The sequence below is a fragment of the Schistocerca nitens genome, chromosome 9 (assembly GCF_023898315.1).
Source record: "Schistocerca nitens isolate TAMUIC-IGC-003100 chromosome 9, iqSchNite1.1, whole genome shotgun sequence".
NCBI lineage: Eukaryota > Metazoa > Arthropoda > Insecta > Orthoptera > Acrididae > Schistocerca > Schistocerca nitens.
This window is the reverse complement of record NC_064622.1, coordinates 23692201-23707909: the sequence shown is the minus strand read 5'-3', so window position 1 is coordinate 23707909 and position 15709 is coordinate 23692201. Positions and strand designations below refer to the sequence as shown.

Sequence of the window (15709 nt, the reverse complement as noted above, 5' to 3'; positions counted from 1 at the left end):
GAATGCAAATTCGATCATTTTAAAAATTCTGTGTTGTTACAAGTGCAAAAATAATAAAAATATAGTAAAGAAAGACACCTGATATCTTGGCTGTAATGACAAGTTTCCATTGTCATTTGGATGTGAATAACAATGAGTAAATAGGCTTTCAATACACTGTTGACAAAACTTTGTCAGAACTGTTACCACTTTACATTAAGGCCATATTTTGTTTTACATTTCAAAATTGGGACATTTCTGGCTTAGCATCTGTGTTCCTGTTTGTAGTACAATTGCTACATTTAGGTGGCTTTGGAATGCTTACACTGAGATGAGTATACAGTGTGGAGAAGCTTACTAGCTTGTATGCGGAACTATGATAATTTAAACGTCCGATAAGATGGGAATGAACTGCTAATTCAAAAAGAATGACCACAAACCTTCATTAGAAGGTGTCGGATGTCTTAAGCTTCTAAACTGAATCGTCATCAAGATTTGCTTTTAAAAGAACTCTTTCATAATGCACTTACATAAAATATGACTATTAGAAGCATCCTATTGATAACTGCAACAGTTATGCACTTGCAAATGAGCTGCCCCCTAGCAATTTAGATATTTAAAATAACTGGAGAAGTCAGTCGATTTTTCAAAGTGTCAGCTTTCCTGCTGACTGTTATATGTTAAATTTTAGCATTAATAAAAGCAAATAGTTTGTAGCAGTTTAATGATAATTATTAGCACTGTTTCTAACTTTTTTCTTTTATTAAGGTACACCTTGAATCATTGCATAATTCTACACACCTGATGGTTGTCCTCCATGATTGTATATACAGAACACAATGAATGAATTTATTCTTCCATCCTGAAACTCAGTTGTCAAATTATTTTAATTGTTTGTAATTTCATGAAGTTTCTGTGAAGAATTTTAACTATCTCAGTGCTCCACAAGGTACTGTTTTAATACAATAGTTTCTGATTTGTCATTTTCAAAACTTTTGCTCTGTATGATCAGGCCACTCTCTTCCACAGCAACATCTGAAGGAAGACTTAATGTCTGCAACTAATTTGATAAGTGAATAATTAAATAAAAACAAGAAGAGAGCAATAATCACTGGAATTTAAAAAGATACCATAAGCTATCCACTGCCAGTGAATTTGCAAACAGCTAAAAATGAAGATAGACTCATTCATTCACTCACTCACAACAGATAACACATTTTTAGTTTCTTTTATATATAAATTTTTATTTTGGACTGCAAAAAATATAAGAACATATACTGAACCATTTCTAAATACATATAAATAGATTTCAGTTGTATAAATTACACTTTTGTGCAGCTATTTGAAGTCTTTTTACAAGCAAATTCAGAACACAAATATACATATCACAAAGAAACATATCAACTGCCTTAGGTTTGGGAACTCTGATTTACAGCTGCCATGATAAAGATAACTTTTGGTTTATCATTGACAAACAAGCAGGTGACAAAAAAATATCCTGAATAACATCTTAAAAAGTGAGGAACCAACAATTCAGTAAAAGCTGGCAGTGGCCTTCTACACATTGAAATAGACTGGTGCTATGCAAATGATGTGCAACGATTCCTTTAGTCTTGTGATTACCACTGTTGTTATATGGCAGAAACAGACATCTCCATCAGGTTATGTAAAAAAATGGAGAAATATGTAAATGCAGTAACACCAATGTGAAGAATGTGCCTTTTTTTCCATCTCAGATGTTCTGTTACTCCAAACTTTGGCATGTGAATCAGTATAGTCATGACTATCTATCCAAGCAATACAATCATCAGAACAAGTTTTCTTGAAACATCCCTGTTTAACAACCACCCAGTCATAAACAATCAGTTTATATCCAGAGTGAACTTTGAAGATATTTTGCTGAAAATAAAAAATATAGTGACTCATTCCTCATAGAGGACAAAGGATGCCTGTAGTTGCAAAAGGGAGCTGAGCAATGGGTGGAAATTAACTAACCCATCAGTATACAATGTACTCAAATCAATTCAGGATATTCTTTTTATCAAACCTCATTTAAGAATTTGCTTCTCAATGTTTCTACAAAGAAGGCACATTTATTAATAAGTAACAATTAACACGACTCTACTGTGTTACTGCCCTCTATAACTTCTGGAAAATCAACAACATGGTGAAAAAATACTTCTTAGGCAGGTGTAAAATATAGTTGTTAATATAAATTTAGTAACTTGATCTGAAACACAGAAACACTTATTTTCATTTCACTTTTCAAAAAAGAAAACAAAGTGTCAACAGATTATAGTAATATACACTATCACATTCACATCTATTATCTTGAAGTGAGCCTTTCTTTGAAGAAGATGAAATACAACACTGGAAAACCTCTTCTAACTTCACCTCTGATTGTGGTATACACACAAGGAAAATATGAATGTGCGTGCGTGCACTGCACACACACACACACACACACACACACACACACACACACACACTCTTTGGTCACTTTTAAAACAAAGTTCCCTTCTGCAAAAAAGAAGTCTATTGTCAGTGGAGAAACTCATAGTCTGTCTCTTCACTGATCCACTCACTGCAAGCTTTATAAAACATTATCATCTTTCACTTCATGGATTTGCATAGCATTAAAACATTTCTTCTCAAAACCATTCCTTTTTTTCCCTGTACCAAGACTTTGTTTGCAAAACACAGTTCTTGGAAATAACCCAGTTAGAGAATATGTGACTGCTTACTGCACAAAACATGAAAGTTTAGAGCATTTTTTTACTACTTTGATGAGCTGGTCCCTAAACAATGTTACCGAAGAAAAACACAAACAGAAGGAACACAAACTTTTTTATGCTAATTTTATGCCTTTCATTTCTGATAATGCTATTTTTGTCTTTGTACTTCACTATACTAGTGAATCAAAATAATAATTAAGTAGAGAAATCATGTTTAACAAGTTTTAAGAATTAAGAAAACACAGCACTACTTTAAATAATACCATTTTCTACACTTTTGGCAGACTGGAATGTAATTTTGTACCATTTTTCTGATTAATATATAACAACACGCCATATCATTAAAACTATTCCTTGTTTTTCAAAAATTAAGTAGTTCCACTTCATTCAGCACTAACTGTAAGTTGAAAGAAAAAGGATCAAGATGTTCTGAAAACATACAATCTACCTTTCTTGTTTCCTTCGGAAACGAGAATACTGAATGCTGTACATGTTTGTTGTACAATCAGTTATAATTTTTTTAAATGTACGTTCACTGTACTTCCATTTCAAAGGGCTAGTAGAGCATACTCTTAATCAGTAACTGCATAACAAATACTGAATCCAAAATGATGCATGTGCGTTTAACTATACACTTGCTTACACAAGTCTTTTGTTGAACTATAACAACAGCTGCTACTTACAATGCAAATCCAACAGACTGGTTAAGATCCTGTAACACAATTTCAGATCCATGAAGATGAAAGGCATTCTCATGCATTGTACATCTAACCAAACACATACTGCAAGTACAATTATATCCTACCACTTCCATCTTGATGGGAACTGATGTTAACAAAAATAGCTGAGTCCTCATTAACGTGTGACTTTCTCAAAGTACTTCTTACACAGTGTTGCAGGCAATTACACTATTTTCCCACTACATATTCCCATTTACTTGCAACATCTATAGCATGTGCGGTCTTATAGTAGTGAGCCAAAATTTTTTAGAACATACAAAGTGTGCATAACCACTGCTGTACATTTTAACACAACTGTAACAATTTCTCACTTTTAATATCCATTCATTACATATAAGTAACCACAGACTCATTCCTTATCACACTGTTTAGGATCACACAATACTGCTTCATAACCACCATAAAGAACTTTGCAGGACAAAGTGTCAGCAGTATCTAACATCCAGTTAACAACTAGGATCCTAGCACAGCATACATGACACCTGAACAAAGTGGCACTTGTCATAAACTGCTTGCACCACCAACGTTCAAAAAATTAGGTAATTAGCCATGAAAAATACACAGCACAGTCACAGCCTTTCAGCAACCAGCAAAACATTACACTGAGCTCCTGTAATGCTACTGGGAAGAAATAGAGGGTGCATCTCCTGTAATTGAAAGACGTTTCTGTGAAGGTTCTTCTTGAGAAAGAGCCCAGACCAGTTCAGCTCGTTCTTCTTGCGATAAGGTCTCCATGATGGCAGTAACCGCTGCTTCCAAGGCTCTGTCCGGGCATTCTGCCAGAGCAGATTTGATTCGTTGTACGACAGCTTCGTGCTTCATACTGCGCACGTTGTGCCAGAATGTTGAGCCTTCCTGTAGCTGTTCAGTCAACCATTCTACCACAGCACTGTTGTTATCCCAAACGTATGCCTGAAAAACATTTTTCTTATGTTATGTTAATGTTTGTCACTATCAAAAAAAGAACTCAAATGGAAGTAGCAGTCTGGAAAACATCTTTACAAATAAAGGAATATAGTTTTTATAAATGTAAATATAAATTGCTTTTACAAATTCAGAAGGTTAGCTATGAATATGAAGTGCCATAGCAGAAAGTAAAGGTTAGAATATTTCTTACACATGTCTAGAATTATTTTCTTCATCATTCCTGTCTCCCTGTTGGGAGAGATTTCAAGATGGCCGCCGAGTAAGTGACGCCAGAAACTATTTCCAGAAAGTTAAGTGATTTAGGCAGGAATATAATTTAGTTTAACGCCGACAACAAATTAAATACGTGCATTAGTGTATCGTTTAGTCTTGCCGTTAAAGGTTTGACTTTTCTTTGCGTAGTTTTTCAGAAAACACGAAAAATATCGTAACTTCGCGAAGTCGCGCTTAGCCTTAAATTTTGTAAACGTGCTTGTTTCTTGTTTCATGGTAATTTAACTAATTTCTCGGTAACAAATAAGTAAACTACCGTAAATAGCATATAACTTCATTGTTTTAATACAGATTTCAGAAAAACAGTGCAACTTTATACCACAAACTTGCTTATATACATTTGTTTATAGGCCTAATTCTCGTAACGTTTTTGGAGAATCAAACTTAAAGTATCACGTTTAATTGTCCTTTTTTTCATTCCATTGAGTGAAATATATAATAATAGCATATACCTTCATTGTTTTAATACAGATCTCAGAAAAACAGCGGAATTTTAAATCAGAAACTTGCTTATATACAGTTGTGAATAGGCTTATTTCTTGTAACTTCTTTTTTTGATTTTCGGTAATTCAATTGATTTATCCTAGCTAAAGTATTATTTTTGCCATGAGTGAGAAGTGCCTGACTTTCCATAGAATTCTTAGTTCCGGGGTTTGGTGTGATGGATGCAGTAGTTTTTTTCACTGGGGGGACTGCAGTGGCGTGGGTGTCGGGAAAGTGGATCGTCAGTGGTTTTGTAGGATCTGCAGCAGAGATAGGAAGATAGTGGAACAGGAGGGGAAAATTGCTACCCTCCAGGCTGAGCTAGATCAGGCTAGGGAAGATCTGGACAGGTTAAGGAGGGAGAAGGGCAAAGAGAGGGGGGTAGTGGCAACAGGTAGCAGAAGGAACAGGCCTAGAACTAAGTCTGACAGTTTTGTGGTGAATGTCAAAAATAAGTTTGACCTGTTGCTTCAGTTAGAAACTGATGAGCCTCAAGCAGAGGTAGGTGTAGACAGGACACAACAAACTTTCAATAGTAAATTGAAAAAGAATGTAGGAAAGTCATCGAAAAGGAAGAAAGTTTTGTTGTTAGGCAGTTCTCATGCCAGAGGTGTAGGCCAACTTCTGCAGGAGGAATTAGGACCAGAATACCAGGTCACAAATTTTTTCAAACCAAGTGCTAGTCTGGATCAGGTGACAGAGGATTTAGGTTCACTCTGTAAAGGATTTACCAGGGAAGACACCGTGGTTATTGTGGGAGGGCCAGGGAACAGCATCGACAGAGATCCTGGGTACAGTATAGAGTGTGACCTGGTAAAGATTGCGTCGGCATCGAGACACACCAATGTTGAATTTGTATCTGTCCTGAAACGCCATGACCGGCCTCATTTGAACTCTTCTGTTGGAAGAGTTAATTTGGAGTTGGAACGCCTGCTTGGGTCGGGTGCGGGGGCTCATATTGGTGTGGTTCCTGTTGATTCTCTCAGTAGGTGGGACTATACCAGGCATGGCATACATCTCAACAGGAAAGGGAAGGGGAAACTGGCTGGGGTAATAGCAGGAAATTTAAGGGGGGGAGGCACTGCCATGAATGGTAAAATACCAGTGGTTACAGGTGTTGGAACAGCACCGTTTTTAGGATAGGTAAGACAGAAAGATGTCAAGTTCTATGAGAGGTCAGGATTGAAACAAATCTTCAGTTTAGGAAAGAAATTAAACAACACAATTCTAGCACATTGGATCACCAGTCACAGCTGTCAATTATAAATTTTCACCAATCACCAGAAATTTTATCTCCACCAAGTTGTATCTCAGTCCTAGGTAATTGCATTGATGAATTAAAGTCACCCAACCCAGTTGACATAATCTGCCTCTCTGAACACCATGTGACCACTGGTATAGGAACTAGGCCTAAGCACAATGAGAAACTCAGACAGGAGAGTACTGCAAATGTTAGAATAAGGAAAGGTTCTCATAAAAGTATAATTAAAAATAATGTAAGTATATTTCATCAAAATATTGGTAGTTTAAAGAATAAAATAGATGAGCTTCTGGTTTGTTTAGAAGATTTAGAAGCTGAGGATGAAATAGATATATTATGTCTGTCTGAGCATCACATTGTTACTGATATAGATAAGGTAAATGTAAGTGGATATAAGCTCTCTGCACATGTAATGAGAGAAAATATGGAGAAAGGAGGAGTTGCCATATATGTCAAAAGTTATCATTGTGCAAAAAGTATAGAAACAAAAAAGTTTTGTGTAGAGAAACATATAGAAGCATGTGCCTATGAGCTTAAATTAAATAAAGGCACATTTATAATTGTAACTGTATATAGGTCCCCATCAGGAAATTTTCATCTATTTCTGAAAAATTTGGACTCCTTGTTGCGCTATCTGTCAGACAAGGGGAAGCAAATTATTTTTTGTGCGGACTTCAATGTAGATTCTCTGAAAGAGAGTAATAGGAAAAATGACCTTGGAGTATTACTCGGTTCTTTCAATTTGACACCCGTTATTGATTTTCCTACTCGGGTGGTAAAGGATAGCAGCTAACTGATAGATAACTTCTTTATAGACCAAGATAAATTTAACCAGATAAATGCTCAGCCTGTTGAGAATGGTCTTTCTGATCATGGTGCACAGCTAGTTACAATATATGACATAGCTCCATTCAGCAATACTAAACAGTCCTCCAAAGTAGTACATTCAGTCAACGATTTAACAATTGCAAATTTTAGGGAAAGCCTACAGCAGTTAGACTGGGATGAGGTGTACCATGAACCTGATGCCAATTTAAAATATAATTTATTTCATGACATTTTTGCAAATGCATTTGAAAACTGCTTCCCCAAGAAAATAGTTAAATATACTCGTAAGAAACCTTGTAACAAACTATGGCTTACTAAGGGTATAAAAATATCTTGTAACCGGAAAAGGGAAATGTATCTGACAGCAAGAAAGAGTAGTGACCCAGAAACTATCAAACATTATAAAAACTACTGTGTTATATTAAGAAAAGTTATTACAAAATCCAGGAGTATGTGTATCATGTCTGAAATCAGCAACTCTGATAATAAAATTAAAACAATTTGGAATATTATTAAAAGAGAAACAGGTCAACCAAGAGCACAGGAAGACAGTATTACCATAAAATTGAATGAAAACTTTACGAACAAAAAGTCAGAAGTTGAAAATATTTTTAATAATCATTTTCTAAATGTTGTGGATATAGTAGGATCCAGGTGTTAGAAGATGCTAGGCTGTTAATGGAAGAGGCCATACCTATGCAATTTGATACAATTGAAATCTCACCCACTTCTCCCTCTGAAATTAGGAAAATAATAAACTTGCTTAAAAGCAAAAACTCACATGGAATTGATGGCATTTCCAGAAAAATACTAAAAGCTTGTTCTCAACAGATAAGTAAGATTCTCAGCCACCTGTGTAATAGCTCTCTGGAACAGGGCATTTTCCCTGATAGACTGAAATAGGCTATTGTTATACCTTTGCATAAAAAGGGGGATAGATCTGATGTCAACAATTACCGTCCAATCTCCTTTCTAACAGCTTTATCCAAAATTTTTGAGAAAGTAATGTATTCTAGAGTAGCTTCACATATCTGTAAAAATTAAGTACTAACAAAATGCCAGTTTGGTTTCCAGAAAGGTTTTTCAACAGAAAATGCCATATATGCTTTCACCAATCAAATTTTGAATGATCTGAATAACTGAACACCATCCATTGGGATTTTTTGTGCTCTCTCAAAGGCTTTTGATTGTGTAAATCATGAAATTCTGCTAGACAAGCTCAAGTATTGTGGCATGAGTGGGACAGTGCACAAATGGTTTAATTCGTACCTAACTGGAAGAGCGCAGAAAGTTGAAATAAGCAGTGCTCATAATATGCAAAGATCAGCACATTCCTCAAACTGGGGAACTATCAAGAATGGGGTTCCACAAGGGTCAGTCTTGGGTCCTTTGTTGTTCTTAATATATATTAATGACTTGCCATTCTATATTCATGAAGAGGCAAAGTTAGTTCTCTTTGCTGATGATACAAGTATAGTAATCACACCTGACAAACAAGAATTAACTGATGAAATTGTCAATACTGTCTTTCAGAAAATTACTAAGTGGTTCCTTGTAAACGGACTCTCACTGAATTTTGATAAGACACAGTACATACAGTTCCGTACAGTGAATGGTATGACACCATTAATAAATATAGACCTTAATCAGAAGCATATAGCTAAGGTAGAATATTCCAAATTTTTAGGTGTGTCCATTGATGAGAGATTAAATTGGAAGAAACACATTGATGATCTGCTGAAACGTTTGAGTTCAGCTACTTATGCAATAAGGGTCATTGCAAATTTTGGTGATAAACATCTTACTAAATTAGCTTACTATGCCTATTTTCACTCATTGCTTTCATATGGCATCATATTTTGGGTTCATCGCTGAGGAATAAAGCATTTTTTGCACAAAAGCGTGTAATCAGAATAATAGCTGGAGTCCACCCAAGATCATCCTGCAGACATTTATTCAAGGATCTAGGGATATTCACAGTAGCTTCTCAGTATATATATACTCTCTTATGAAATTTGTTATTAACAACCAAACCCAATTCAAAAGTAATAGCAGTGTGCATTACTACAATACTGGGAGAAAGGATGATCTTCACTATTCAAGATTAAATCTAACTTTGGCACAGAAAGGGGTTAATTATACTGCCACTAAAGTCTTTGGTCACTTACCAAATAGTATCAAAAGTCTGACAGATAACCAACAAGTATTTAAGAAGAAATTAAAAGAATTTCTGACTGACAACTCCTTCTACTCCATAGAGGAATTTTTAGATATAAATTAAGAAAAAAAATTATAAAAAAAGTAAAAAAATTAAAAAATATAAAAAACACAAAAATAAAAAAGTTGTTATATTAACTTAAGTATGTTGTTAAATTAACGTAATTACGTCATGTATTGGAAAATTTGACTTGTTCCACATCATTACGAAATATCGTATTCATGATCCATGGAACTAGTATTAATCTAATCTAATCTGTTGTGACCAAAATACAGGGATTAGGAAAAACTAGTACGAACATTCATGACCACTTGAAACTTTCAGAACTGCATGAATCCTCCCAAGACTCAATATGCATGTATCTGCAATGACAGACAATGGTATTTTAAACAATTCCCACAAAGCAACTGATAGATGCAAGGGAAATCATGCTATTTCACTCAACTTCTGAGCTATTCAAACACTTCTCTGGAGTTTACAGCCAAGTGAGTGAATACACTCACCTCGGAAGATCCACAACCTTGGAGGAAACAACGCCTACACTGTGAACCGGACATTGTCATCTAAAATGTTTCATAGAGCTTACCAGTAGCATTTTCTTCCAGAGTGATAGCAAGACTGGCTGAAAATAATGAGAGGACTGCCAAGACCATTACAGAGTTTCCAACAGGCATCAAAGTTTAGTGGGGATAAGGGGGTAGGTCAACTGAAACGGTCATTACAGAGCTTCACAAATGGAATAATGATTACACTCCAGATGTTCACACTGAAACATGCCCTGAAGTAGGAAGCAATACGTAAACTTCTGTCTCCTAACTCGCAGAAATACCTAAAAATTTTGGTCTTATGTTGAAACAGTAAACAGATGAAAACCATCTGTTCAGACTGTAAGTGACCACAACAACCTCAAAATGCAGTTTGACAGAGACAAGGCCAAAATACTAAATTCTTTATCTGAAACTGATTCGTTGAGGATGATCATACTGTAATTCCTTCTTTCAAGCGCCACACGAAAATCGAAATGATATAAGTGATCATAGGACACAAAATCAACCAAAATTGCTCAATAGATGAGAGACATCTAGACTTGATAGGGTAACTACTACAAGTGTCCAATACAAGAGGTCATGCAGGCCAGATGCAAAAGGCATGACATCAGATGATGCACAGTTACGGACACATAAGGAAGTTCACTATATGGACCGATATACTCCTTAGCCGTGAAGAAATTGACTCAATGGAAACAACTATACTATTCTTCCTGTAGCAATTATGAGCCAATTGAAACTGTGTATGAGATGACTGGGAAGTACAGTACCAGTATTATAGACGAGTCAGTATAAGTAGATCAATGACAGCTGCAGTGGGTTGGACACCACAACTCTATGCACCTACCTCAACCAATCACGTAACACAATTTTGTATATGCCCCTATGGCAATACCACAGTTTTGTCACAGTTATATAGACCACTACTGCTTTCACCTACAGCCACCAGCAATATGCACCTCTGGAACAGTGCTGTGAGGGAACTTCTTATACTGACTCCACTATGTTCATATTCTCCTGCGTCTTATCTTATGGCAAAGTGTAAACATCCAGTTTAGGACCAGACCAGTGAACTTACAAATTGTGCCAATATAGTTGCTAAATGTTAAATCTGTAACAAACTACAACTGCCCTAAAGCTCTAATCCTATGATAACATCTTGTACTAGTCCATAAGTGAAACAGTTTTGCGTGTTAAAATCAGTTAACTTACTGAATGATTGCAATTTGAAAACTCTACTTAAATTCAATACCTTTCAAAAATTTGCTCAATTTTAAAATAAAAACTTTTACTTTCAAATGTGATGCATTGCAATAAATACTTGTAGGTGCAAATTTTTCTGTTCCTTCCTATGCTTTGTTCATGAAAACAGTGTTGTTCCTGTGTTCATTTATGAGTGAAATATATTAATATTAAATAATTAGTATACGAAGTCCACAAAAAATATGTGTGTGGTTCTGTTGGTGCCTAGCAGATTGTATTTTAGCCTAATTTTACACTTCTAACAAACTAGTTTGCAATCATTTGTGTCCTCATGGACTGGCAAACTTTCATATTTAATGTAATCAAAAACCATCCAACTCAAATATGCATCTCTCAATTATCTGTTTCTGTGACACTGCAAATTAATCCTTACTTCATATGTGCAATGAATGATAACGGTTATGAAATGTTCGACAACACTGAAGACGACTGGGTTGACATGTCAAAAAAGAAGGGACATTTCAAACTGTTTGGGATCCCTGAACTCTCATTCAGTGACAGTTTGGGTTTTGGCCCTTACCTCAGTGGCCCCTCTGTCCTCAATAAACCATCGCCGCAATCTGGCTTCTGCCTGGCCGACACTGAGGTCAGGCTGGATTTCCAGAAGCTTTGTTTTTAGCTCATTCTCCAACAAAAGCCGGCGTAATCTCCAATATAAAATACATCGAGATTTGCGCCATGGCACAATATCCTGATAAAATAAATACATTATGATTAGAGTAACATACAACATGTAAAACACAGGAATATATATGAATCTAACTCACCAAATGGTACAGATGTTGAGCCATAGAGGGCATATAAACAATACTAAAGCCTTTGCTAACTTTTGGATGAATCTTATTTTGAGCTAGGGTACAAATACACAAAAAGTGTGTGAGAATGCCTGCCCCCCCCCCCCCCAAAAACATATATATGCCTCACACACACACACACACACACACACACACAAAGCTTTTACAGGTAGCCATGATACTCCATTGGAAGCAGGACCGCATGTGAAAACAGTCATATTATATACCAGCTCTACTGCAATTTTTGCACTGTATTTTTTTATGAGCAGCCAATGGCCTCACCGCAGTGGTAACACCAGTTCCTGACAGATCACCAAAGTTTAGCACTGTAGGCTTGGCTAGCACTTGGAAGGGCCACCATCCGGGTCTGCCAAGTGCTGTAGGCAAAAGGGTGCACTCAGCCCTTATGAAGCCAATTGAGGAGCTACTTGATTGAGAAGTAGCAGCATCAGTCATGTAAACTGACAACTGGTTGGTACCAATGGGCCTTCAAGGCCTGTTTGTACGGTGTTTGACCACCCATTGGTGAACTGTGCTTAGCATAACATGGTTGATTTCAATGGCTGTTTAACAACCTCTGCCATCTTGATTCCCCCCCCCCCCCTTCCTCTCTGAACAACATACATGGGAGTTATCCTTGCAGTGCATCCTTCGTAGACATAATCCTCCTGCTCCTAGCCTCAATGTCCACTAGACATCTGCTCCATGTTCACCTCCATCTTTACTGTTCACATACAGCCGCCACATACTCTTCTCCACAGTCTTCTATTCGTAAAATATAAACTTCCATGGCCGGAATTGTCATAATTAATAAAACAGCAAGCCAAGGTGTGAATCTCACATTGAACAAAGCTACGATCCCCCTTGAAAATGTCCTACAAATTTGGGGATGAAACGTCCCATTTTAAAGTGAAATCCCTTCGACCACAGCCTAACATCCCGGAATATTTTATTAATTGTTAGACTCCTATTCCTCTGTTCTCTCTTCCCCTCCCAACTAAATGCTCCATGTCTTGTTATTGTCATCATGTGCTGCACAAACTCACCAGTACCAGTTCTGCTGTTGCATTCCTATCCCATGCACCTGCTGGCTCTGCCTGTCCTCTCCTGCATACCTGCTGCATCCCTCTGAGCCATCAGCCACACCCCGACCCTACCTTCCACTCTCCATCTCCTTTCTCCCCTCGCCTGCTTCACTCCCTAGTCGAGCTGCAAAACTGCAGTCCCGGCATAGTGTTCTCAGCCAGCTTAATATAACTTTGTGTGTGTGTGTGTGTGTGTGTGTGTTATTTATTTATTTATTTCTTGTTCCGTAGATCCAGTTAGTGAGTCAATCACAAATATTTCAGTCTTGTTTATGTGCCTTTTGACAACAATTCAGTGTATTGTTAACTTCACTCTTAAATTATTTATATTCCACCTGGACTTCATTACCATAAACATGTATAAAACCCATTAACAATGAAACCAGACTTACCTGTATAGTACCTTTCTCATGCATCCTCTCAGGAGTATCATGAAGGTCAGCGAAATGTACTGCTACTTGATGGTACATAGGTCTTAGGAAACGCTCTCTTTCACTTATTTTGTTCTCCAGTATAACTTTCTCTTCGTTTGAAAGGTTAGGGGAGGACAGCAGTTGGGACCGAAGCTGTCGAATCACTGGATCTATTCGCTGCATTGCTTTCACGATATCTTTCATACGGAACTTTATTTCCACAATTCCTTCTGGCTCCAACACACCACCCCTAAAATGTGAATGGAGGAGTTTAACACAACATTAATTAATTTTACAAACAATACTTATTCCTATTCTTCAAAAATAACACCACATGAATGCCAGAACTCTTTCACAGAATGCTCCATCCGTTTCAACTGTTTTAGAGATGTGGACAGTCACCACATGAATACTGGTCACTTAACATTATGAATTCTGACGCAAGGAAGCTCACACATGTAATTTACAATGAAACAAATTTTCTTGCACTGAAATTTTCTTTTTTAATACAGCAGCTTTTGAGAAATACCATGTAGTGTATGAGAAACCATGGTCGCAGATTAATTCCAAGAATGTTCAAACCGTATCAGACATTTTTTCTACGGATTATCCCACATGATCCAGAAAACTCACCTACTCTCTGGATCAGCATACATCTCCATGTGACGAGGATTTATTGTTGGGTCAACTACAGCCCAGGCACCACCTCTGAGCTCAGCATTTGGTGGAATATATATGATAATGGGCTGCTGGTACTCCCGGAGTCCATCCACAATATATGCTCCAAATTTGACAATCTGCTCATACATATCTGTGAAACATTTATTTTCATTACATTGAGGCGAATTATAACAGTTAAGTGTGATTATCCAACTACTCACTATTACACACCTAAGTTCAATAACATACTTCAAAATTAACTACCAGTTTAGTATACGTTTTTGCTTACCTTTCATTCCACCAGAGAAACCTCTCCAGTTAGCAAAAATAAATAGTGGCAAATCTTCTTTGCTAAAATCTTGTATTGCCTGTGCAGTTTTATAGGCAGAATCTGGAAACCACACTTGACCTGCTTGCGATACAGTCTGAGAAAACATCAAATTACAAACACATAATAATGTTAAATGATAAATGCAACAAATATGATTTAAAATGTGCTAAAAACTGTTTCTTATTATGTATTATCCACAATCATCTGCCAACCTTAGCTTCGGAATCAAGATTTGCGGGATCTGCTGGTAATGTCAGTTCCACTGTGCGTGTCTCTACAGCAATCACACCAACTGGAATTCCTCCCAAGCGTGCACGACCACAGACTACTGTCTGGGCCCACGGTCTCATGATCTCATCCCAACTGCCAGCATCAAAGAATCCAGATTCCCATTCGCCTGAATTTGCTGCAAAGTGGTAATATAAGTGAGTTATGGACAAAGCAATTAACAGGTGCTGAAAATTATTTTCAAGTTAAAAAAAAAAAAAAAAAAAAAAAGAAAGAAAAGTAAGACTAATCATCACTGAACCTAGTGCTTTCATTTTCCATTGGTTGAAGTCATAGAAAAAAAAAATTTTTTTTTCAAAGAAGAACTGTAAAGAAGAATAAGTATACATTATCAAAAAGTGAAACTGTATGTTACACATACAGCAACTACTGCTAAGCAGTGAGGTTTTAGAAACCACATTTTATTTTCTTTGTGAAATACATAAAAGATGCAATAGGAACACGGTAATCACACAGACCCCCCCCCCCCTCCACCTCATACAGAGTTACACAATCAGAACAATGAAGGCAAATCATAAACAATGACAAAACCATAGGTAAGAGACTGGATTTAATCATTAGTGTAAGTAACAGATGGATACGCACAACTTCCTAGCTACACAACACAAGTCATACACAGTGAAACTGAAAATGGTTTTGTCATTTTAATTAACACTTTGGCGAATAAGTTCAAGTGCAACTTGGGGACTACAGCACTGCATTCAAAGAACGATACTCAAGTATACCTCAGGCTGTAATTTTCAAGACATGTGAGCCACCCATTGCTTGAAAAACTGAACTAATTTCATATGAACAATGTAGGAAAAGACATACTGCTACTTACTGTACAGATGACATGTTAAGTTGCAAACACACACAATTAAAAGACACTTACACATAAGCT

The 15709-nt window shown here is 36.6% G+C and overlaps 1 protein-coding gene across 3 annotated transcripts in view; it reads right to left on the bottom strand.

The window, feature by feature from the left end:
* Positions 1 to 1210: 1210 nt before the first annotated feature.
* The window catches only part of LOC126203465 (acetyl-CoA carboxylase), a 440754-nt gene continuing 426255 nt past the window's right edge, over positions 1211 to 15709 (bottom strand). For all 3 annotated transcript variants that reach the window (XM_049937783.1, XM_049937782.1, XM_049937781.1), the window contains 6 exons: positions 14751 to 14944; positions 14497 to 14632; positions 14181 to 14358; positions 13527 to 13797; positions 11776 to 11946; positions 1211 to 4366 (listed from right to left, as the gene is read on the bottom strand). In XM_049937783.1, coding sequence (XP_049793740.1) covers positions 4073 to 4366; positions 11776 to 11946; positions 13527 to 13797; positions 14181 to 14358; positions 14497 to 14632; positions 14751 to 14944 — 1244 coding nt within the window. In that variant the 3' untranslated portion in view covers positions 1211 to 4072. The remainder of the gene's footprint in view (positions 4367 to 11775; positions 11947 to 13526; positions 13798 to 14180; positions 14359 to 14496; positions 14633 to 14750; positions 14945 to 15709) is intronic.